The 22,341-nt window shown below is 55.0% G+C and overlaps 1 protein-coding gene across 3 annotated transcripts; it reads left to right on the forward strand.

Moving 5' to 3' along the window:
• Nucleotides 1–14,745: 14,745 nt before the first annotated feature.
• Nucleotides 14,746–22,291, forward strand: PHOSPHO1 (phosphoethanolamine/phosphocholine phosphatase 1). Of its 3 annotated transcripts, none has more exons than XM_081110152.1 (4): nt 14,757–15,076; nt 16,833–16,931; nt 18,624–18,732; nt 20,701–22,285. In XM_081110152.1, exons 3-4 carry the CDS (start codon nt 18,688–18,690, stop codon nt 21,457–21,459), a joined length of 804 nt encoding a protein of 267 aa, XP_080966278.1. In that variant the 5' UTR covers nt 14,757–15,076; nt 16,833–16,931; nt 18,624–18,687; the 3' UTR covers nt 21,460–22,285. The 3 variants fall into 3 exon arrangements, with proteins under 3 accessions (XP_080966277.1, XP_080966278.1, XP_080966279.1); XM_081110153.1 differs by having other exon boundaries at nt 14,811–15,076; nt 20,580–22,291; XM_081110151.1 differs by lacking the exon at nt 18,624–18,732 and having other exon boundaries at nt 14,746–15,076.
• The last annotated feature ends 50 nt before the right edge of the window (nt 22,292–22,341 follow it).

The following is a 22,341-nucleotide window of genomic DNA, read 5'->3' on the forward strand; positions in this document are numbered from 1 at the left end:
GTTTCAAGGCAGCAAATCCTCACAGAAAATTGATTCAGGTGTGACTTGCTTTAAGTCACTACTTATAAGAAAACCAAATATTTACTGAGGATAAAAAGGGGGGAGTCATTCCTCATTTTAAAAATATTTTTTTAGAGAGAGAGGAAGAAACATAAATGTGAGCGGGAAGCATCGATCAGCTGCCTCCTCCTGGGGCTCGAGCCCACAACCCGGGCGTGTGCCCTGACCGAGAGTCGAACCAGCAACCTTTCGGGGCACAGGACAATGCCCAACCAATGGAGCTACGCCAGCCAGGGCAACCATTCCTGGTTTTAAAGAAGGCTGCTCCCGGGGCGCGCTGTGCATACGTGAGCGCCCCTCATCAACTGCAAACATAGCCTTTATGGATATCAGCTTCCACATAATTATCTCTTGACATGGGGCACATCCCGTTCTCGGAGGACACGAGGAGGTGCCTATAATGACCCCCATCCTGCAGATGAGAAAGAGAGGCCTGGGGTGGGTGAGGCGCGCAGCTCAGCCCGGCCTCGGATCTGAAGCTTTTCCCTGCACAGCACGCTGTCCCCATGGGGTCCCCGCAACAGCTCCGGGAGGTTGATGCAGAGCAAGAGCCTGGCCTGGGCTGTGGCTGAGAAAACGGGCGCTGCGAGGGCCTCTAACAGCTTCCCGGACTCGGGAACCCAGGTTTGGGAGTCGTGCTAGGCTTACCACTCGTGGGCTCTGCTTGGCACGTACTGGACCTCTATGGGCCTCGGTTTCCTCATCTATAAAGTGGGCATAATGTGGGGAGCTGTGAGGGTGCACTGAAGTGATGCATATTGTTGCATAGAGCAGTGCCTGGCACATGGCTGCTAATATTTGCCTTTCGTTCTTGTTATTTTTACGGTATCTCACACACCTTATGCGATATATCCAGAGCCATGTGAAGGGAGCGTCTCCTCTGGGGTCAGGCAAGATGCCCTCCCCCCCCCCACTTTAGCTCAGCCTTTCCCTCCCCTCACCACCCTCACCCCTGCCAGGTCACACTGGGCTGGTTCTCTCTCCCAACCCCCAGGAGCCTCCCTGCCACCACCTGACCCCACCTCGCAGCTGCCAGCTGCCTTGGCCAAGGATGAATGGCATCCCCATGGCCCCGCTGGCGTGCGGTCACCCGCCTCTGCCTGTGGCAGGGACCGGAGCCGGGACGTGCCTGGCCGGCGGCCAGTGCTCCTTGGTAGGGTGCCCCGCCACGCCTCTGGCCCCTCTATTCTGGGAGCTGTAATTAGCCGGCCTTCCCCGCCCCCGTTGCTATCTGTGGCAGCACTCACGGGTCCGAGGGCCCTGCCCACCCGCTGCCTGGCGGCCTTTTCATCAACAGCTCCCAGGCTGCCCTGTTATCTTGGGCGCCGTGGCTCTGGGGAGGAGGCCCTGCCACCCTGGAGATACAAATGACTCTTCAATCCTGCGGGGAAAGCCGGCCAGATGTGGGCAGCGGCGGGGTGAAACCCTCACCCATGGGCCCAGTATAGCAGCCCTCACAGCCTGCCCCTGAGCCTGCTGGGGTGGGCTGGGCTGCAGGATAGAGGAGAGCCTGTCATTACCCCCGCAGCGCCCTGGGGACTGGGTCAGGCAGGGTCACAGTCTCCCCACAGGCCTCTAGCCCAGCGAGGCCTGCTCAGCCACAGGGCCATGACAAGCATGGAGGGGGGATCAACAGCAGCAACAAAAGTGATGTTTCTAAGATGCAAATGTGACTGCATCTCTCTCTAGCTCCCAACTTTCCGTGGTTCCCCATGGCCCTTAGGGATGAAGCTCACCAGACCCTCCTCCTCTGCCCTCCCGACACGTCTCTTGCCTCAGGACCTTTGCACAAGCCTTCCCTGTGCCCGGACACAGCTCTCTTCTTCGCCTAACTCCTACTCATCCTGCAGGTCCTGGCGTAGAAGTCACTTCTCGTGGAGCCTTCCCCTGACATCGCCACGCAGACACGCTTTCCCTGGTCCTCCCCTTGGCCTGGTATGAGTGTCCTTCCCAGGGTCACCGGGGGCACCAGGCCCTCGCCTGTGCACCTGTCCGTCTCTCTAGCTGACTACGAACGTTCCAGGACAGGAACTCTGCTCACGTCGTTTCTCCAGCACCCAGCCCAGCCCAGGCCTGACATACGGTAGGTGTTCAAGAGAGATTTGCTGAAAGCGCTCAGGGAGGAATAAATGAATGACTGCTCTGCCCCTCTGGGATGAGTGGGTCTCTTGCGGGGGGAGGGTGTTTGCTGCTCTGTGCCCTTCATTCCCCCAAAAAGCCTTGGCTTCAGTGTTCCGTCCCTTTGTCCTCTAACATTGGGTCTGTCGCACTGTCCATCCATCTGATCTGGAAAATAGGGTCGCTATGGCCCTGAGCCTGCTGGCGGGAGCCCTAAGAGCTCTGAGGCTGAACTGCAAACAGCAGGGCATCTCTGTGCTGAGAGGGAGGAGAGCACAGGAAAAGGGAGTCCTCAGGCCATGAGTCACTCACGGGCCACCAATCTGTTCCCGAGAGGCAGGGCGGTCGGTGTGCATGCCCAGTGGGCAGGGCGGTCGGTGTGCATGCCCAGTGGGCCGGGCAGGTGGTTTGGGCACTTTCTGCTGTGACACCGAGATCCGCTGTGCATTTTGCTGGCTCCAGAGGGGAGACGGCAAAGAATAACCTACAACCACAGCAACGAGGCTGGGGTTCCAGTCCTCCGCCCGTCGTCCCTGTAAATAGTGGAGGACTTCTGCAACTTTTAGTCTTTCTGCATCCAGCGTGCACTTCCTGTGTCATTTCTGTCACCCTGTCGTTTCACTTAAATGTATCCAGAGCAGCTGGAGGCTGGGAGAATATGGTCACTGCGTCTGTTTCCACCTCCTGAGACCATGAGACCCACCCCTAGGACACAGCCATGAAGCCACCGTCTGGGGCCCAGGCCTTTTAGAGAAGGAACAGGAGAGCAGTGGGGGCTCAGCACCCTGCCCCCACGCTCCTGGAGGCCCCATCACGAGGTGGCCAGAGCCAGCCCTGGTGAGGACAACCAATCTAGTGGCAAATATATACAAAGTGCACTCTCTGGACAGGTCACATGATCCAGACATACTCTCATCTCAAGGCCTTTGCACTTGCTGTTCCTCTGCCTGGATGCTGTTCCCCTCGGATTTCTGTAAGGCTCACTCCCTCAGCTCTTCATGTAATCGGCCCCCGCTCAGGCAGACCTTCCCTGGTCACCTATTTAAATTGGCCTCCCTCACTCCCAGCCCATTTCCCAGTGTGGTTTTTCTCCAGAGCACTTACTGCCATCTGACACTCTGGGTTCTTCCTCCCCATCCTTCCCTCCCTTACTTTCTCCTTCCATTGTCTGCCTCTTTTCCATAGAATGTACCGGAAGAACCACAGCAATTGTGTTTACAGACGTAACTCTGGCTTACTTCTCTCTTACTCTCTAATAGATTAGCCTACCCCTAGCTGGTGTGGCTCAGTGGATAGAGCATCTGCCTGCAGACTGAAGGGTCCCAGGTTTGATCCCTGCACATGCCCAGGTTGCAGGCTCGATCCCCGGGAGGGGGCATGCAGGAGGCAGTCGATCTCTCATCGTTGATGTTTCTATCTCTCCCTATCCCTTCCTCTCTAAAATCAATAAAATATATATTTAAATATATATATATATATATATAATAGATTACCCTAAAATTTTAGCAGCTTAAGAAAGATTTTGCACTCGGCTTTGAACAGTGGCTGGAAATAGACGAGGAACCAGGGAGAAGATGCCTCGGAGTGGAAAGGGGGAGAGACAGCCTTCTCCCAGGATGAAAAGAGTGGGGCTTCCACACGGCTCCCAGGAGCTGGTGTCATGATGTTTTCCAACATAGAGTAGAAATAAATCAGTCTCTGGGCTGTGTCTTTATGTGAGATACGTTAGAGAAGGATTAAAGTGAATCTTTTTATATATACCAGTATATATTTCATTGAAAAAATCCGCATTATTAACCGGCACATATTATGGAAAAATTCATATTATTAACCGGTGCACCTGCTAATAGTTGTGCTGGCTAATAAAGCAGATTTTTTAAAAAATATTTACCGGTTAGTAGTGCGGTTTTTTAAAATAAATATTTACCGGTTAGTAGTGCGGATTTTTAAAAAATATTTAAAATAAATATTTACCGATTAATAGTGTGGATTTTTAAATAAATATTTACCGGTTAATGTGGATTTTTAAATAAATATTTACCGGTTAATAATGCGGATCTCTCTTCCTGGCTTGCAGATGGCCACCTTCTTGTTAAAACAGGAATTTGGGGGGTAAAACAGGACAGGTGTAGGAACTTTTAGAAATCTTGGAAATTAACTGTGGACTGAGAAGCATTTTCTTGACACCAGTGAGCGTGTTGGATGGCTGCTAAGGCCCTCTGCAACACCTGGATGTCCAAATGGAGTTCTGGATCCAGTTTTCGGAGACTGGGTGGCACTGCTGTCATGAGAATCTTCACCGTAGCATCAGAAGGACAGATCTCAATGCCAGTTTCACTGGACAGCATGTTCCACACCTCAGAAGGATCCTGTGCTCTTAGGCTCTCCACGACTTTGCTCCCTAGGGCAGCATCATTGATGTTTCTATTTCTCTCTCCCTCTCCCTTCTTCTCTGAAATCAGTAAAAAAATATTTTTAAAAAACTCTGGCTGCTGTCTGACGTGAGGGCAGTCTTGCTGGGGACAGTGCTCTGACCGTATGGAGTCTGCACTAATTCCCGTTCCTGTCGCACTGCATTGGGGTCCAATCGTAGTGCCAGATCTGCAGACGCCTGCGTTGGACTTTATTTGGTTGGTGGCTGGAAGTCATAGAGTTTATGAGAAGATGACTGACAGGATTAGTATCTGGGATCCCGGCGAAATAATCTGGCAGAGACTGATGTTGGCCAGAATTCCCCAAGTCCCGGGCCCCCTTGGTCACACAATCTTAATTTTGACGTGGAATGCTGGTCACCAAAGATGTTTCCTTTCAAAAAATAAAGAGCCGCGATAAAGCAGATGGCATAGATCTTCAGTCGAAGGTGTGTGCGAAACACAGAGTTCATGCTTGTATTATTATGTAGTAATTATTGTATGACTCTTTCCTACGACCAACTGTAAAGCTACTTTTGCCCCACCCTGTACATGGGTGGGGTTGGAGCCCTCCCGAGGTAGGCCAGCCAAGGAGCTGCAGAAAATGCTCACTCCTGGGAGCAGAAGGCCCGTTGTTTCTTCCCGGTGCACCCTCTGCGGACGCTGAAATGCATGTGAGAGGCTTGGATGCACACCTAGCCCAAGCCCTCTCTTCAAAGCACAAGGGGTGTGGCAGCAAGGTCAGGGTACAGCTGCCCCTTGGGGAGCCTCAAGTCCCTTTCTTAGCCTTCCTGGGCTCTCCAGCTTGCTTCTTCCCAGCAACAGCTAAACACTGGCCAGTGGTATTGCAACGTTTCTTAAAACAAGCACCTGCTATCTTCCAGGGTTCCTGCAGGCCAGGAACCCTCCTGAGTTGCAGTCATCTTAAGGCCTGACAGGGGCTGGAGGGTCTGCATCAAAGCTCGCCTGTTGGTATGGTGTGGGCCTCAGGTCTGCAGGCTGCTGGCTGGGGGTTCAGTTCCGTTTCCTGTGGGCCTCCCTACAGGGCTGCCCCCAACATGGCATCTTGCTTCCCCCTAGATCAGCGGTTCTCAACCTGTGGGTCACGACCCCGTTGGGGGTTGAACGACCCTTTCACAGGGGTCACCTAAGACCATCCTGCATATCAGATACTTACATTACGATTCATACCAGTAGCAACACTACAGTGATGAAGTAGCAACGAAAATTATTTTCTGGTTGGGGGTCACCACAACATGAGGAACTGTATTAAAGGGTCGCGGCATTAGGCAGGTTGAGAACCACTGCGCTAGAGCAAGTGATTTAAAACGGAGGCAGCAGGAGAGTGAGAGAGCACCCAGGGCAGAAGCCGCCGTCCTAGCACCTACGTCGGAGATGTACCGTGGCTTCTGCACAATGCCACCCTCACGCAGACCCACACCGGGGAGGGACTGCACGGAGGTGTGGACACCAGGCACAGACCCTGAGGCCATCTTGGAGGCTGGCTACCACGACCCCCACACACCCCTAGAAGATGCTCCAGCCCTGGCCGGTGTGGCTCAATGGGTTGAGCATCTTCCTGTGCACCAAAAGGTCTCTGATTCGATTCCCAGTCAGGGCACATGCCCAGGTTTTGGGTTTGGTACCCAGTTGGGGTGCATGAAGGAGGCAGCTGATGGACGTTTCTCTATCACATCGATGTTTCTCTCTCTCTCCCTCTTCCTTCCTCTCTCTAAAATCTATAAAAACATTTTTTTAAAAAAAGAAGATCTCACGAAATAGCTGTGGGAGGAAAGAAGGAATGCTCTCAGCAGAATGTCTGGTGTGGGCTCCAGGTCCCACGAGGAACTAACAGCCCTGACCACTGCCTCATCCCTGAAGGATCAGAAGCACAGCCAGCTTTCCCCAGCCCCCGTCGTCGTGCCCCACGACTCCCTCTTATAATCCAGCTCCGCCTCTTTCCAGCTGTGTGAACTTGGGCAAGTTCCCAAACTCACGGGCCTGCTGTGGGGATGAGAGAGATGAGCGTTTACGTGTCACAATGCTGACACACACAAGCCCTCCAAAGCGGTCCCTGTGGGCAGTGCCGTGTGGGTGCTGGTGTAAATGTGTGTGGATGCGTGTTTCTCTGTGTGATTTTCCACGAGCCGAGGCTGAGAGGAGCTGTCCAAGGTCGGTCACGTGGTCCAGACACCGGGCTTATCACTTGGGCCAGAGATGGTCACGTGCTGAGGCCTCGGTCACCCAGACAGGCGGGAGAGACTGACCGGCACTGGGGCTGCGTCCTTTTACTCTGAACAGTAGGTGTTACGCTAATGGTTCTTAAACTTTTTGCAGGGCTGGGAGGGGAGGGGAGCCGGAGTCATGGAACCTTTTGAAAGTTTACATGAAAAATCCAAATGTGTACATAAACACACACACACACACACACACACACACACACGAAGTACATATAATAAGCTCAGGACATCCATGATGGACCATCGCTTCCAAATGCTAGCACTGGACTGTAGCTCCTTAAAGGCAATGACTGGGGCTTATGTGTCCCGAACAAATGAATAAATGCATGCATGAAGGGATGAATTAAAAAAGAATGAAAGAATCACATAACTGCCAAAAAAGCCAGAATCCTGGAATTCTTGCTGGTTAGCAGCACACCTTCTCCACTTGTATAATTGCCTCCCAAAAAACTGGCTGGATTCAAAAGAACTGCATTCAAGTTTTGCCTTAGCCGCCTTGCTAACTATATGACCTTGCACTTGTCACCCAGCCTCTCTCAGCCTCATTTGCCTCATCAGGAAATGAATGTGAATTACAGAGAGTGTTTTGCAAGCTACAAAGCCTACTGAAGTGCTCCAAACACGAAGGCCTCTTATTCTGTGCGTGCAGTATCTGGATTGGCAAAAGTAATGGAATCCCCCTACCCACCTGCCCCCCAGGCTCTCCCTCAGCACAGACCTGCCTTATGGACGGACGGACGGGGAGGTTCCGGGTGGAGCAGTGTGCTCAGAGGAAGGTAAGAGCAAGCTGAGCTGCCAGGGCTTTCCTTAGCCTGTCCACAGTCAGTTGGCCAAGTTACCACACAACCAAGGCTGGGAAGGCTGGCTCCGGGCTCATTCCAGGCCTAAGGCCACAGCCTACACAAGTGGACTAGACTGCGGAGCCTGCAATCATTCAGGCAGCAAACTGAGCAGCTCTTCTAGGTCAAGGCCTGTGCTAGGTGCTGGGGTTACCATGGGAGTAAACCCACTGTGGCCCCTATTCCCTCGGAGCTGACAGTCTGATGGAAAACAGATATCAACCACCCAGAAGAAACACAGGGCGCTGTGCAGGCACATGTGTCATGGGAGGTTCTGATATGGGGCGGGGGCAGGGGTGGGGGTGAGGGGAAGCACAGGACAAATTCCCTTTAGAAGTGAGGTATGAGCTTAACCCTGAGCTCAGAGAGGCCACGGGTGGAGCGGGAAGCACTGTGGACAGAGCATGTCCCGGTGTCTGACCCAGCACACAGCAGCGTGAGAAGGAGCGGGCTGTGAGCTGCAGTCGGAGAAGTAACCAGGGATACGATACGTGGCAGGCAGAGGCTAACTCGCCCCGTTCTCTCTCGTGTGACATTTGCAAAGACGGCGGAACTGGAGTGGCAGATTTCAAACCTCTGAACAGCTGTTCGGCAGAAGGAGAGGCCTCATGAGAAACAGGGTGAGACTCAAAATGGAGTCGCTACCGTCAAGCTGCCGCATTACTGACACCGAGCAAGTTGAGGCATGAGGACAGGATTCTGTTCTTGTTTTAACTGGAAATTTTAATTTTTTAGCTTTTCAGTCCTGTCAGTGCCTGGATTTGCATCACCTCTCCAGGTGACCCTCTGGTTACCCCGATGAAGGACGAAGGAAAGCAGGTTTAGGTATCCAGACCACCTGGCACCCATTATCCAGATCGCTGGTCATCCAGAGGGTAAGAGTGAAGTCTGATTCTCCTCAAAGAACGTGCTTTTTACTGTGAGAACTCAGCCTTCTTTTCTTCTTTGGAACAAAGCCTCCAGGCTTTGTTTTGTGTTTGTTTTTAATATATTTTTATTGATTTCAGAGAGGAAGGGAGAAGGAGAGATAGAAACAGCAATGATGAGAGAGAATCATTGATCGGCTGCCCCTGCACGTCCCCTACTGGGGATTGAGCCCTCAGCCCAGGCATGTGCCCTGACCGGAACTGAACCAGTGACCTCTTGGTTCACAGGCCCATGCCCAAGCCCTGAGCCATGCAGGCCGGGCCAGGCTCTTATTTAATTCTTTGGACACTCAGAAGCCAAACGAGAGCAAATAGCCCAGCAAGTGGGTTGGAGTCAGAGAGAAAGGACTTGCTGGCCCAGACACGAGGCTGCGGGCTTGCCTTCTCCATTTCACTTGTGCCTGCAGAAAGGGGGGTGTTTGTTTGTTTGTTTGTTTGCTCATTCTCTTCTCTGTCCCCTTCCCTCTGCCCTGTTACTCCTCATCCCTGCCGCTTGGCGAGGGAGAACAGTGGACAGCTCTGTTCCAACACAAAATTCAACCAAGTACATTTTTGAACGTCTAATTGGCTTTCTAGCTGATTCATGAAGCAGGCAGCTTCCCACCTAGCAACTAGAAGGGCACTCCCAGGGCTTGTACAGACAGAGGGTTTACAAGAAGAAGGGTGGGGCAAGGGAGCTTTTAGCACAGTGGTCCTCAACCTTCCTAATGCCGCGACCCTCTCATACAGTTCCTCATGTTGTGGTGACCCCCAACTGTAAAATTATTTTCGTGGCTACTTCGTAACTGTAATGTTGCTACTGTTATGAATTGTCATGTAAATATCTGATATGCAGGATGTATTTTCATTGTTACAAATTGAACATAATTAAAGCATAGTGATTAATCACAAAAACAATATGTAATTATATATGTGTTTTCCGATGGTCTTAGGCAACCCCAAAGGGGTCACGACCCACAGGTTGAGAACCGCTGTTTTAGCAAAAGAAGAGAAAGGATTATCTTCTGGTTGGAACCTCTTTTTCTTGTGGGGAAGAGAAAGGGAAGGGTTTTCGTCCTACGGATTGCCTCTTCTTTCTGTGGAGGGTGGAGGGGACTCAGGTGACAGATTACCTTCCTGGCGCCTGTCCAGGAAATTCCAGACTGGCTGATGACGATTACATTTCTGGGAAAGGTTGGAACTGCGATTAGGTCCGGTATGAGGTCATTTTGGGGCCTGTGGTTTTCTCTTTAACAGCTATGGCCGCGGAAGTCTGTTGTACGGGACAGGGCTGGGACTGGGGACAGCAGGGAGGGACAGATGCAGGTGAGGTTGTCCTCACTGTCCTGGGTGAGCCCTACAGGGGAAAGCAAGGCTTACAGAGGATGCTCCTTCAGGGGGAAGCAGCACTAAAAGCACCCTGGCTCCAGATGAGTGGGGAACCATCCCTATAAACATATTTTGGATTAAAAAAAAAAATCTGGACATTTCAAAGGCAGGACATGTGATGATCTGATTAAAACTGTAGGTGTGAAAAAAAAAAAACACAATGATGAAAAAAGGGGTGGGGGGAGGAGCTCTGCAACTTCCTAGCTCTGGGATCTTGGACCAATCACATTGCCACCTTGTGCCTCATTATTCTCACCTGTAAAATGGGAGAACTAATCGATCGCAGGATTACTGAGAATGAAGAGAGCGGAGCCTTTTGGAACACTGCCTGGCACTCAGGAGGTGACTGTAGTCTAGGAAGGAGACAGACACCTGGAAAGGGATTTGTTCAGCCTTGGCCTCCACACAATGCCTTACACCCAGAGCACCCTACAGCAGACCTTGCAGAACTCCCTAAAAGCGGACCCCACCCCACCCCACCCCGTGGCCTTCTCCACTGGGCCTACCCGCACCAGCCACCAGGTCACCGAAGGCCCTTTCTCTTCTGCAGACAGAAGTGGAGACTTCAACATCTGGGCTGACTGCCACTTGCTACACAGCACCCTTGGGCAAGCTGCTTTCTCAATGTCCCCAAGCTTCTGCTTTCTCACTTGTAAAAACAGAAACACCAAACCCACCCACTAGGGTTGCTGTGGGGACTGTGCTGGGCACCCGGTTGGTCCTTCCTCCAGTGGACAGATGTGTGCAGACCTGCCCCTCCCTCTCACCCTTGCCCTGCCCATCACCACCAAGCTGACTGGAGAGCAAGAGCCACCACCTTCCTGGGGTCCTGGCCTCCCTGGCTCTAACCCAAACCTTGAACCAGAGTCACACCTTCTGTGAAGACCAGCCGGAGAGCCCCATCCCTGGCTGCCCGAGTCAGGGTTCGGCAGGAACTTCTGTCCCTGTCACAGCTCCCTGCCAGAGTGACTGACCTGAGTCCTAAAGTGACCCCCACAGGAGCAGACATCGGCAGCCTGAGCACTAGGCAAAGGCCTCCGCCTGCGGGGGGCTGGGATGGGGTAGGAGGTGGGATCCCCACCCCATTTCTGTCTCCATCGTTAGGCATGTGGTTGATCATTCAACTTCCTCACTGGCACAGTGAAAGGGGGATATGTGAAGATAGATAGATAGGGGTAGGGAGTGGCTAGGGTCAAGCGGCTGACCTGTGGCAGGGCCACAGTCCAGTCCCAGCCTGGAGGGCAGAGCCCTCCTTGCATATTTAAGCCTGACCTTGTAGCCCTCCCTAATTCCTTCCTAAGAAGCTAATGGGCTATGGGAGGTGCAGCAAGTGTTGCCAAAACAAGAACCTTTGTATACATGCTAATCTACCCTTGTTTTAATCAGACTATAAAATAAAGCATCTGCCCTAGCTGGTTTGGCTCAGTGGATAGAGCGTCAGCCTTGGGGACTGAAGGGTCCCAGGTTCGATTCCGGTTAAGGGCATGTGCCTTAGTTGCAGGCACCTCCCCAGTAGGGGGTGTGCAGGAGAAAGCTGATCGATGTTTCTAACTCTCTATCCCTCTCCCTTCCTCTCTGTAAAAAATCAATAAAATATATTTTTAAAAAATAAAATAAAATAAAGCATCTGCTTGCAGGCTGGGTCTTCTGTGTCCTCATCCAGGCATGGGAGATCCACCGAGCCGCAGCTGTATTCTCTTTGTCTGTCTTCTTTAATCCTTCACCGCCCCTCCTCAGGTTCACCCTTGGCCGTGCTGGCGCGGCACAGATAGGATTGTGTCCTGGAAGAACTGGGGGTACTCCCACAGAAGCCTTTCCCCACAGTTCCTGAGGACTTCAGTGTTCCCATCGCTGGAGGCAGAGTTGAGCAGTAAGAACTCACTCACCATGGGTGGCAACAAAGTCATCGGCCCCACCGGTTCCCCACCCGATCAGCGACTTTGGAAACAAGGTGAAAATGGCTGCTAATTGCATCCAAGCCTCAGCATTTGAATCTAGTGGGGGTGAAGGGGGGGAGGGGAGGATGACCCTGGGCAAGTCATTTGATCTGAATCTCATTTCCCTGTTGTAAAACGGGAATGGTCCGGGGAGTGACTCATTAGTGTGAAGATGAAATGGAAAGCAGCAGCAGATTGTTTTATTATTATTATTCAACAAATATCCAAGACCTACTGTGTGCAGGGTCTATATGCTAGGGACTAGGAGGACATTAATAAATAAAACACCCCGGCCGGTGTGATGGTTGCACGTCGTCCCATGCACCGAGAAGTTACCAATTCGATGTTCTGCTCTCACAGCCATCTTTCTCTTTCCCTCTCCCTTCCCCTCTTTCTAAAAACCCTTCCTCTCTCTCTCAAAATCAATAAGCCTGGCCAGCATGGCTCAGTGGTTGAGTGTCGACCTATGAACCAGGAGGTCGTGGTTTGATTCCCCGTCAGGACCCATGCCTGGGTTGTGGGCTCAATCCCCAAGTGAGGGTGTGCAGGAGGCAGCCAATCAATGATTCTCTCTCACCACTGATGATATTTCTTTCTTTCTCTCTCTCTCTCTCTCTCTCTCTCTCTCTCTCTCTCTCTCTCTCTCTCCTCCCTTCCTCTCTGAAATGAATTAAAAAAATTAATTTAAAAATCAATTTAAAAATAAATAAATAAAACATGCTCTCCACCCTCGTGTTGCTTACACCCTGGTAGGGGTGACATTGATTGTGAGGGATGGCGTAGGTAACAGTGAAGGCAACCAGCTTGGAAGCCCAGCTCTATCATTTACCAGCGGGGTGACCCTGAGTCACCTCAATTCTCTGTGCCTTCATTTCTCAACAATAAAATGAGCCATACACCCAAGTCATAGGATGTGAGGATTACATGAGTGGATACATGGGAAAATACCGTATGTATAGCACCTACCATGTGCTCCGGCAGCACACACATGACGAGTGCACCAAAAGGAGCTGTGGGATTACTGGGCAAGAGATGATGTCGAGGCCGAGCGACACCAGCAAATGGGACAGGCACGTTCTGAAGAGGGTGGTCCCCGGGGGAGAGCAGGGTGTACTGGGAGCTGGAGGAAAGGGTGAGGGGTAAAGACAGGGCTCAGAGGAAGTGAACCAGCCAGTGTTTCAGCGGCTGGGACCCTGGAGTTGCTGTCAAGGGTTTGAAGGATCAGGTTGGCAGCTTTAAAGCACTTGTTCCCCTTTGTGTGTGTGGAAACGAGACAGATTAGTAAATCCTATCTTCCCTGAACCCAGAGGAGACGGCAGAAATCCAAGTAGCGCTACTGCCAACCACACCCAAGGACAGATGAAGAGAACGAACCTCATTTTAGTACATCGGCATAAAGCTGGTGACCATTCTGTAGAGATGCTCCCTAAGACCTTCCCTGAACGCCCAGCCTTTAAAACCCCTCAAAAAGAGGGTCTTGCCTCCAGCTCTACCTTCCAGGGGCACGCCAGCACCTTCCTCCTCCCCCCCTCCCCCTCCTCCTCCTCCTCCCCCCCACCCCCCACCCCTCCCGGCAGGCATGCATCTACTAACTCTAATAGTCCCAGCAGCCTTGCAATCAGGGCTGCAATGGGCAGCGGCAGTTCATCCCCTGAGAACCCCCCGCACTTGTCCCCAAGGCCCCCTTTTCTCCCTTTGGTGAGTCAACGCAGACCAGCCTAGAACCATTTCCCAGCCCTCCTTGTCTCGCTGCCCCCAGCTTTAATAACTGTCCTCTAGAGTCACCCAGACTCGCGCTAAGAAATGTTTCCTGCACGAAGTCAAGAACCCACACACGACCGTCTGGCCCTAGGCAGACCCGCTCAGGGCCAGGTACCCTTTCCAGCAACAGAACTATGGCACACATGTGCCCTGTTCATGACCGTAGCCCCCGCCCCTGGCACGGAGATCAGGGCAACTCCCTGCAGACCCTCAGTTCCTCTGGTTTCCAGCCCCATGGCTTTCAGATCGCTTGGGGCCTTTAACTTTGCTGGCTGTCTTCAAGGAGTGGAGCAGGGGAGACGGAGGGAGGACTGACGGTAGAACCGGGCTTGGGGCACCTGCGTGCTCCCCACTCACATAGCCCCTTTGTGATCCCATGAGTCGGGTGTGCATGGACTTGAACGCAGGCAAAGATTTCCCCTGAGGGCTGTGAACGTTCAGCCACGAGTGCGGCGACCAAGTCCGGCGCCCTGTTCGCAGTACGTTCGCAATAACTATAAGCTTCACCTCTTTCCTCTCGAAACAGGATCTTCGCTCCTCGCCACCGGCTGGGAGGGCAGAAGGCGGGTGGGGGGAGGCGGCTGGGAGCAGACTCTGAGGAAGCAAAGAAGGTGGGTGTTTCGGTTGCAGCAGCCCTGGCCAAGGGCACGCTATTCGGTCCGCAGGCCCCCCTCTCCGTAACCTGCAGCCGGGGAAGGGTCCCCAGGACCGGGATGGGGCGCCGTGACTCCGCCCCGGGGCAGAGGGCCGCTCGCTGCGCGCACGTGGGAGAGGAACACGGGAGCTGCGGCGCTGGAGGTGGGGGTGCATGCCTGCTCATCTCCGGGATCCCCGCCCTGGGCGGAGTAGCAAGCCCGCAGCCTTGGCACCCCAGGGCATGGGGGCGGGGCTTACGCAGGACCGTGCGTCCACTCCCACGAGGGTGCCCCCACCCACGTCCCTACCCTTCCCCGCGGCACCCAATCCCACCCGAGCGGGCGCTCCCGGAGCCTCCGGGGCAGCCGCGGGGCGTGGCCCGCCCCTTTTCATGTGCGCCGGCGCCGCTGTGATTGGACGGCCGCTTGTGACGTGCGGGGACTGCGGTGGCCCGGGCGCTGCGGCAGCCGCAGAGCCAGCGCGGCTCGGGCTCCGGCTCCCGGGCATTTAAAGGGGACGCGCGGCGGCCCGGGCTGGGGGGATGGAAGGCAGGTGGAGGGGGCGGCCCAGACGCACATCACCCACGGCCCCTCCGGACCGGAGGCACTCGTGAGCCGCAGCCCAGAAACCCGAGGGTGGATGAGACACCGCGTCCCCTCCAGCTCCCGCAAGCACCCCCAGCTCCATCCTGCGCCCCAATACCGCCGCGAGCCCCTCTCTCCACTCTCTGCGCTTCAAACTCAGCCGGGACAGACTTCCGCCGCCGCCGCCGCTCCGCACGTGAGTCCTGGGTTCCCCGCGGTCGGGGAGGGCTGGGGTCCGAGGGCGGAGTGGGGGCCGTGTAGAGTTTGAGGGCGCTCCTGCACGCGGGTGTCAGTGGGGGAGCCCCTGGAACAGAGGAACGCGTCCCCCTGCCTCCTGCCCCAGGAACGTGCTGTGATGCCCGGGTGTATCCGCCGTCCCGACTCGGTCAAAGCGAAAGAATCGGTGCCCCCTTGCTCCCCGCCGTCCGCTGGCCCCCTCAGCTCCCTGAGCTGCGCACCCTCCGCCCCGCATTGGAGGGAAAAGCCCGCCAGCTGGGGGGGTGCCAGAGTGCCTGCCTTGCAGCCACCTCTAAAAATATCTACACCCCCCCCCCTTCCACCCGGCAGCTGCCACCTCCCTGTCCAAGGAGGATCCCTCCCGCAGGGCAAGCCCAGAGGTGATTCCAGGTCCCGAGTCTTCACCGGCACCAGGGTCCGGCTCAGCGCCTGCAGCCAGTAGGGCAGGGAGCTCCTAGTCCAAGGGGGGCTCCAGGGCAACAAGGGAAGCTCTGGCTGCAATTTTAATATATGTGACTTTTATTGATGTTTAGAGAGGAAGGGAGAGGGTTCAACAGAGACATCAATGAGAAACATCATCTATTGGCTGCCTTCTGCACGCCCCCTACTGGGGATCCAGCGGACAACCCAGGCACGTGCTGGGCACAGGAATCTAACCAGTGATCTTTTGGTGCATGGGTCTGCGCTCAACCACTGAGCCACACTAGCCCGGCATCAGGCTGCGATTTTGTTGTTGTTCATCCTGACCCAAGGATTTTTAGACAGTGGGAGGGGGAGAGGCACCGTGAGAGAAACATCGATGTGAGAGAGACACACTGATTGGTTGCCTCCCACATGGGCAACTGAGGCACGTGCCCTTGACCAGAATCCAACCGAGGACCTTCAGTCCCCAGGCCTGTGCTCCATCCACTGAGCCAAACCGGCTAGGGCTGGCAATTTTAAATGCAAGTGGCACCAGAGACCCTGAGTTCCAATCCTGATTCTGATTCTGTGTGGCCCCAGATGTTCGCTTGACCCCTTTTGGCCTGTTTTTCCCATTTGCTGCTGGTGGCAGTGAGGTTGGGAGTGCTGTCGGGGGGAGGAAAAGAATCCCAGCCTAGTGCCTGTATCAATCTAGTGGTTGATACAAGGAGACCTGATCTTTGTTGTTGTTGTTAATCCGAATCTGATTTCTAGTGATTAATACAGGGAGACCAGATCTTTGTTGTTGTCAATCCTCACCTGAGGATATTTCTCCACTGGTTTTTACGGAGAGTGGAAGAGAGATGGAAAGACAGAGAGAAATATCGATGTGACAGGAACACGTCGACTGGTTGCCTCCTGCACAAGCCCTGACCAGGGTGCCAGGGAGGAGCCTGCAACCAAGGTACGTGTCTTTGAGAGGAATCGAACCTGGGACCCTTAGATCCGCAGGCCAACGCTCTATCCGCTAAGCCAAACCAGCTAGGGCTCCATTTTTTTTTAAATATATTTTTTTATTGGTTTCAGAGAGGAAGGGAGAGGGGGAGAGATAGAAACTTCAGTGATGAGAGAGAACCATTGATCGGCTGCCTTTTGCACCCTTGACGGGAATCGAACCTGGGACCCTTCAGTCCGAAGGCCAACGCTCTATCCACTGAGCCAGATCAGCTAGGGCCAGACACCACTTTTAGCTGGGACTAGTTATGGACTTCCTGTCACCCCAAAGAAACCTTTCTCTCCTCTCTCTGTTCTAGCCTGCCGGAGAAGCTCAGAGATCCTTGCCCCTTTTATTTGAGGACCTCTTTTGGACGACACAAAATGATTTGATCATTCAGGACAAAACTGCTCTAGAGGTGAGTCATTTGTGAACATCATGGGAACCAGGTTGCAGTGGGGCCCCTCTGACTCCTGTGGGGCCGGGGACTAAAAGAAACAAGGACAGAAGTAATACATTTTTAACCGATTTCCCTAAATACTATTATTCGTATATGCAAAAAAGTAACTGTCTTTTGCTGTAAGAGTTTTGAGGATGATTAGATCAGTAGCATGCTCCACCAAACTAGAAAAAGATAAAGAAATGAAGGCAAAGTAAGGAGACCCTTTTCTATGGGATAAAAGTATTAGCCGGGATTCTGGAAGCCGGAACTCCCTCTAGATAAGGCCTAGGAGAGCCCTCCCACCCTCCAAAACCTGTCAGTTCCTTGTCCCTGTACCTCCCTCCCCTTCTCTCCCATCATCTCCTCCCCCGACCCCCTCCCTCTTTTGCCCACTGCCTCTCCCGATTCCTAGATGAAAAGTTCTTAGAGAAAAGGCTGATACCCACATCCCTTGACCGAAAGGGTTTCATGCATGTGTGGCCTAGTGGAGAGGGATGGGGGGCCCGCCCTCTGACCGGAGCCCTGCTCCTGGGATGTCCCAGTCTGTGTTTTGGGAGGGAAATAGCTTCTCCCTGCTATCCTGGGATGGTCTGGGGCCGTGGTCGGCAAACTGCGGCTCGCCAGCCACATGCGGCTCTTTGGCCCCTTGAGTGTGGCTCTTCCTAAGCCTTAGGAGTACCCTAATTAAGTTAATAACAATGTACCTACCTATAGAGTTTCAGTTTAAAAAATTTGGCTCTCAAAAGAAATTTCAATCGTTGTGCTGTTGATATTTGGCTCTGTTGACTAATGGGCTTGCCGACCACTCGTCTGGGGAGAGCATCACCTTGACAGAGGTGTTTCCAGTGTCACTCACTGTCACCACCAGAGGGCAGCAGCCAGCCAGACCTTTGCTCCTGGTCTCGTCTTCCTGGCTCTCAATGTCTTTCCAGATCTGCCCCAGATGCCTCTGGTCTCTTATTCAACCCCAGGGTGGAGGGGGCCAGGGGTAGAGAAGGGCACTGGGAGCCGCAGGTGGTGTCCTTTATAGCCGCGTTGGTAAAGGCCTGTCCCCAAAGCCACATAGCAAAGTCCAGCAGAAATGTCAATCTGACTCTCCAGTCCCAGATCACCTGTGGTGCCGGGGGTCCCTGCCCCGCAGCTGTGGTACAATGAGCCTGATCACCTTCCCCTACCCTTGCGAGGACAAGAGTGTGGAAGGGAGGGAGAGAGAGAGACAGACATAATCTACTGCCTCCCACCCTCGCTGTGACCAGGGCCAGGGATGGAACCTGCAACCCAGGTGCATGCCCTTCACCGTGAATCGAACCCTCGACCATTTGGTGTGGGGTGCTGATGCTCTAACCACGGAGCCACACCAGCGAGGGCTCAGATCTGGTTTTGAATCTGTCTGCCGTTTACAGTGGTGACCTTTGAGCAAGTCAGTTCCCCTCTCTGGGTCTCCAACTCTGTCATCTGTAACCTCTCCAGCATCCTAGTGGATCGCTAAGGGGATGCCTACCCAGGGCTTTGTGCGCTGCAAGCACTGCCCAGCTGAGGGGTTGTTTTTACTGAGCTCCTGGGAGTGGTTCCTAGGGCCCAGCAGCGGGGCTAAGGCCTGGTAGCATCAGCGGTGGGAACAAAGCCAGCTGAGTGGGCGCCCTCCAACGGACCTTGTGTGGTTGTCAGGAGCTCTGGACGACGGCTAGAGCCCAGCAGTCCCTGCAGGTGGTGCTGGGGTGGTGCACCAACAATGAGCGGGTGTTTTCCGGTTGCTGGCCTCCGATGCCTGTCTAGGGTAAGTGGGTCCCTCTAGAGGTCTCTTAGGGTAAGGCCTCAAATTCCATGTTTCCACCCTGGGGTGGCAGGGACCCTATCTAGCCTCTTTTAGGCTTGCCCTCACCTCTACTGGGCCTCTAATCCCTAGAAGCTTCCATCCCAGGTGAGGGTCCTAATGCTTTACATCCTCAACTTCAGAGAGCCTGGGCCACGGAGACTCCCGCGTGGATGGTGCCGAGACCAGTGGGTGACTCTAGGGCAGCGGTTCTCAACCTGTGGGTCGCGACCCCCTTGGGGGTCAAACGACCCTTTCACAGGGGTCGCCTAAGACCATCGGAAAACACATATATAATTACATATTGTTTTGTGATTCATCACTATGCTTTAATTATGTTCAATTTGTAACAATGAAATTGGGGGTCACCACAACATGAGGAACTGCATTAAAGGGTCGCGGCTTTAGGAAGGTTGAGAACCACTGGTCTAGGATGAGGTCCAAGGGACAGTTACGTTAGGGAGGCAACAGGCCAAGTTCAAATCCCAGCTCTGAAGTTAGGAGCCTGGACCGCTGTTTCACAAGGTATGCCAGGCCGTAAACATCACAGAAATATGAGGGCGTTCGGAAGACACCAGAAAGAGGAGAGCTTTCATCTGGACTAATTGGGTGGAGGCTGGAAGGGGGGAAGGGAGGCAGTGCAGTATGTAGTGAGCTTTGCATGACTTGCTCACCCTGCCCCTCCATCCATCCAGCTGTTGGCAGGCAGAGGCGGCAGGGACTGGCTGCCGAGGGCTTCTGCCTCCGTTTGCTTGCCTTTCTTTGTGCCTCACACTTGCCCTGTTGTCTCCATTCCCTCCAAGGTCTCCACTTCCTGGAGCTCCTCACCCCCACTCTGTCTTCCCGTCCAGTCTGTCTCCACGCTCCCCCATCATTACTTCCTCCTAGGCCCTCTTTCCCCACCGCTGTCTCATACCGTCCCCCACCCCCCCACCCACCCCGTCCCCACTACCTTCTTCACCTTTTCAGCCACTGCTGCTCTCTTTCCTCTCCCTTACCTGCCTCAGGTATGCCGTGGCCTGGCGCGGGAGGCTCCTACCTCCCCAAGCCCCATTGCTTCTGCTGCTCGCTCGCTTCGGACTCTGGCACGAGCCCCACCCGCTGACACGGTCCTTCTGGGGAATTGGCAAGTGACTAGTGATGAGCTGTCAGCACAGGCCCCTAAAACTCCCTGGAAAAGCTGAGTCCCATCCCTGGACCCCTGCCCAGAGCCATCTGGCTGGAAGCGGCTCCCAGAGAGCCTCCCTGGGCCTTGAGCCTCTACCCAGCTGGTTATTCTGAGCTCAAACCCAGCTCCCTGGCCTGTGCCCAGGCCCAGCACCTACTCTCCAGGCCTGAGGTCTGGCACTCGCGGTCCACGTGCTTTGCATAGTGTCAACTCGTCTGCCCTGGAGACAAGCTCCTTATTGTCCACCACCGTCCACAGCCATCGGCCCAGGGGGGATTGTGGAGGCTGTTCTCTTTGAGTGAATGGGTGGTTTCCCTGTCGCTGGAAAGGAGTGGAGTCCCCTCCACCCTCCCTGTATCCATCCCAACAATTGGGGTCAGAAGTTTCTAGAAAGTCTAGTCCAGAAACGTCCCCAAAGGGTGTCCCCTCCTTTCCGCTGCCCCATGTTAAGTCCCAATGGCCCCGGATGAGAGTAGCAGCAAGAGGTGCCAAGGAAGCCCTCCTGGGCTCAGGAGGAGGCTGGTCCTCTGAGGATAAATCCCAGCGCGGTCAACTTAGAGGTGCCCAGGGGGCGGGCAGGGAGCTGGGGTGGGGCCGCGGCGTTGGGTGCTCCCCGGCTTAACCAGCCTTGGGTCCTCCTCAGGTCTTGGATGTGCCAGCGCCTCTGGCCGCGGCCCGCTAACCAGCCTCTCCCGGGTCGGCGCCCGCCGCGCCCGCTCTCGCTTGCTCCCTCCTCCTGCTGCTCTTCCTCCCCCTGCTCCCAGGACGGCGGGATGGCGGTGCAGGGCGCGCCGCGCTTCCTCCTGACCTTCGATTTTGACGAGACCATCGTGGACGAAAACAGCGACGACTCGATCGTGCGCGCCGCGCCGGGCCAGCGGCTGCCGGAGAGCCTGCGCGCCACCTACCGCGAGGGCTTCTACAACGAGTACATGCAGCGGGTCTTCCAGTACCTGGGCGAGCAGGGCGTGCGGCCGCGGGACCTGCGCGCCGTCTACGAGGCCATCCCCCTGTCCCCGGGCATGGGCGACCTGCTGCAGTTCGTGGCCAAGCAGGGAGCCTGCTTCGAGGTGATCCTCATCTCGGATGCCAACACCTTCGGCGTGGAGAGCGCGCTGCGCGCCGCCGGCCACCTGGGCCTGTTCCGCCGCATCCTCAGCAACCCGTCGGGGCCCGACGCGCGGGGGCTGCTGGCGCTGCGGCCCTTCCACGCGCACAGCTGCGCGCGGTGCCCCAGCAACATGTGCAAGCACAAGGTGCTCAGCGACTACCTGCGCGAGCGGGCCCAGGACGGCGTGCACTTCGAGCGCCTCTTCTACGTGGGCGACGGCGCCAATGACTTCTGCCCCATGGGGCTGCTGGCCGGCGGCGACGTGGCCTTCCCGCGCCGCGGCTACCCCATGCACCGCCTGATCCAGGAGGCGCAGAAGGCCGAGCCCAGCTCGTTCCGCGCCACCGTGGTGCCCTGGGAGACCGCCCACGACGTGCGCCTCCATCTGCAGCAGGTGCTGAAGGCGTGCTGAGACGGCGGCCAGCAGGGGGCGCCCCGACCCGGAGTGAGGAAGGGAGATCGGGAAAGACCGTCTAGTTTTTTAACTTCCTTTCCCTTTCGCTTTGGTGTGGAATTTCTAGAATTCCAGGCCCGTCCATGCGGGGGCTGAAGGAGGGAGTTCAGAGCCAATCCGAACTATCCATGCAGTTAAACCAGCGCGGCCGCCCCCCTCAGAGCCACAGCAAACAGTTACATTCTGGACGGTGGCCCAACCCGGGTGACGCGCATTCCTGGGAAGGCAGCAGCGTTTCCTAAAAGCTTGTCCTCCGAACTGGGAGGAAGAGGTGCCCTTGTGCGCGAGAGAACTTTAACGGCTGCCTGGCCCGTAACTTCCCTTCTTCCAGGCTTAGGTCAGGGAGGAATCCTCCCGCATCGACGCCCCGCGGAGAGAGGAAGCTTTCTGCCCACGGCCCCAGGCCTAGATTTCGCTTCACCTACCGCGATGCCACACTACATCCCTTTTCTGGCCTCCCTTCCCCGCCCATCCGGCCAGCAACCCCAAAGGAAGAAAAGCCAGACGGAACAGTCGCCTCCTGGTGGTGGAACGAGGTAGCACACTGTCTGGCTTGGGTCGGACCAGCCAGGAACCTCGCAGCGGTGCCTCGGTGTCTTCTCGTACCCCAGCCTCGTCTATGCAACAAGACCAGGGACAACCAAAGTCACCCCCGTGGGCTGGGCCCTCTGCGGCCCCCTCCTCTCCTATGGAACAGAAAGCCATGATGTTTTAAAGCAGAGCCAGCGAAACCCAAGCCCCTGCTCTTCGGTGTTTTAGAGCTATTAAAGCAGGTGAAGGGGGAGAGTCGACAGGTCTCTGGTACTGCATCGGAGGGGTGAGGGTGAGGGTCAGGTGGTC

Source organism: Myotis nattereri (genome assembly GCF_964212035.1).
Source record: "Myotis nattereri genome assembly, chromosome: 16".
Classification (NCBI taxonomy): Eukaryota; Metazoa; Chordata; class Mammalia; order Chiroptera; family Vespertilionidae; genus Myotis; species Myotis nattereri.

What these genes read in the sequence shown, in the direction of transcription:
- PHOSPHO1 (XM_081110151.1), top strand. Translation starts at nt 14,936, where the DNA reads ATGAGACACCGCGTCCCCTCCAGCTCCCGCAAGCACCCCCAGCTCCAT. An exon ending in CCGCCGCCGCCGCTCCGCAC is followed by an intron (nt 15,077 to 16,832) that starts GTGAGTCCTGGG and finishes TCTCTGTTCTAG; the next exon opens with CCTGCCGGAGAAGCTCAGAG. An exon ending in AGGACAAAACTGCTCTAGAG is followed by an intron (nt 16,932 to 20,700) that starts GTGAGTCATTTG and finishes CCCTGCTCCCAG; the next exon opens with GACGGCGGGATGGCGGTGCA.